Below are 1,975 nucleotides of genomic sequence, written 5' to 3'. Positions count from 1 at the left end.
CGTTCTTTTAGAGCGAGCAAATTATTCTTAAGAATTCATAAATGTTAAATTTGTGTTGTAAACATGTTCTTTACTTTTCTAACATATCATTTTACCATGAAGTCCTCAGTAATATTATATTTTCATAATATACTACATACCTATTTTATTCAAAATATCCCCTATATCCCTATATAGTTTACAATATAGGCTAAGTGATAGATTACTAAGATAGCTGTTTATTGAAGCACATTTGATTGAAGTAGCCTTTTAACATGTGTTCCATTATTTCCAGATAGATAAAGTATATATGTTATTATGTACAAACTTTCAAACAGATTACTTATCAATAGTCAAATAATATTCACGAGTCAATTAAGATCTATTGTTACGCTCTCTCCTGTGCTAAAAAAATAGGTACCGTTGTACGTGAAAAAATAGGACCGCGACGCTAACTATCAATTGTTTATGCATCTTTCATGGACACAACTCGTAACATCGACCCCATTCGAACAAATACAGTCACTTTCACAGACTAAATATTTCACTGGTAACTGGTAGGTAAACCAATCTTATTTTGTCCTAGACCATTAGTAAAACATGCAATTCGCCATATTATTTCAGGTACGCATTTACGATTCACAGATATTTACAGTAGTAATTTACAAAATATTGAATATTTGGATTGATGAACTTAATGAAAATTATCACAATAAAACCACAAAACCTCTTAACAAGTAGACAGATAGTAAGGTGTATCACTATCTTCTGGATTATTACTATCTTGTGCTTGATCAAAAGCTTGATTATTGTCATCATTACTTTCAGATCCGATATGATCATAGTCTCCTTCTACCTTGATGTCCCCAGATCGGATATGATGATAATTATAATCTGCTATCACATTATTGTTATCATTATCACCAATATGATTGTAATCATCTTCACCATTGGAAGTACCAGGTAATCCGTTAATATGGTTATAATCTGCTTCAAGATGATTAGATCTTAGAGACAAATTGTTTCCGATATGATTGTAGTTATCTTCATGTATAGAATGATGGTAAGTTCCGATATGATTATAGTTATCAAGATCTTTTGGAGATTTTACTGTCAGTTTATCATCTCCGACATGATCATAATTATCAGCTGTTTGGATTTTTGGTTTTTGACCAAATTCCATTTCACCATTACGGTTGTTTATTGTAGTGGGTTTTAGATGTGCAGCAGTGGCTTGTACTCTTGGTTTATTGTCCAGTTCTATTTCATCATATCCACTGGTATCTTTACGATTATTAATTGTTCCAGGACCATCAATAACATCATATTGTGGTGTAACAGTTTGTATAGACATGTTCCTATCTGTTATTGATTGTGATGTTTGTGACTTTTTCCTTCTGTAAATAGAGTTAATTTATTATTTGTGTCATTACATTTTCCAAGGAAATCACATATCAGAAAGGCAGTCAAACAATATGTTAAAGAAATTTCAATGTGCATTTACTTTTGCGTATCATTATGTATGGTTTTTCATGTTGTCAATTTGACAAGAACGGTATATGCATTAACATTGAATATTGCGAGTCTGAAAATATTTCATAATCTTACCTCTTGTAAAGAAACAGTACCACTACTATAATAATGACTATAATAATAATAGCACCAAATATTCCTCCAACTACAGACCCTAAAATATCAACATCACAGTTCTGTTAAATTATTAATTAAAGGTAAACATATACAGCTTATTTTCATATCCCTATTTCAACAAATTTTTCAACCTCATTCCCAAACCAACTACCATCACCTACTATCAGGAACTATATCTATACATCAATAGACTAGTTCCAGACATTTTAAAGATAAACAAAGATTTACTTACCCACATCGCTAGTATTAGCAACGACTGACCCTTTAAAAATAAATTATAAATAGTATTATACCTTATCAAATAAATAACATTCATAATGTTTTGATATGATATTACCTATACTTT

The 1,975-nt window shown here is 30.4% G+C and overlaps 1 protein-coding gene across 1 annotated transcript in view; it reads right to left on the bottom strand.

The window, feature by feature from the left end:
* Window positions 1–709: 709 nt before the first annotated feature.
* Window positions 710–1,975, bottom strand: part of LOTGIDRAFT_239555 (hypothetical protein) — a gene marked incomplete at its 3' end in the record, with an annotated part of 19,950 nt that continues 18,684 nt past the window's right edge. The window contains exons 11-13 of the mRNA XM_009057895.1: window positions 1,862–1,891; window positions 1,588–1,688; window positions 710–1,376 (exon numbers count right to left, since the gene is read on the bottom strand). Coding sequence (XP_009056143.1) covers window positions 710–1,376; window positions 1,588–1,688; window positions 1,862–1,891 — 798 coding nt within the window. The remainder of the gene's footprint in view (window positions 1,377–1,587; window positions 1,689–1,861; window positions 1,892–1,975) is intronic.

The sequence above is a fragment of the Lottia gigantea genome, assembly GCF_000327385.1.
Source record: "Lottia gigantea unplaced genomic scaffold LOTGIsca_317, whole genome shotgun sequence".
Taxonomy (NCBI): Eukaryota; Metazoa; Mollusca; class Gastropoda; family Lottiidae; genus Lottia; species Lottia gigantea.
This window is presented reverse-complemented; position numbering and strand designations above follow the sequence as displayed.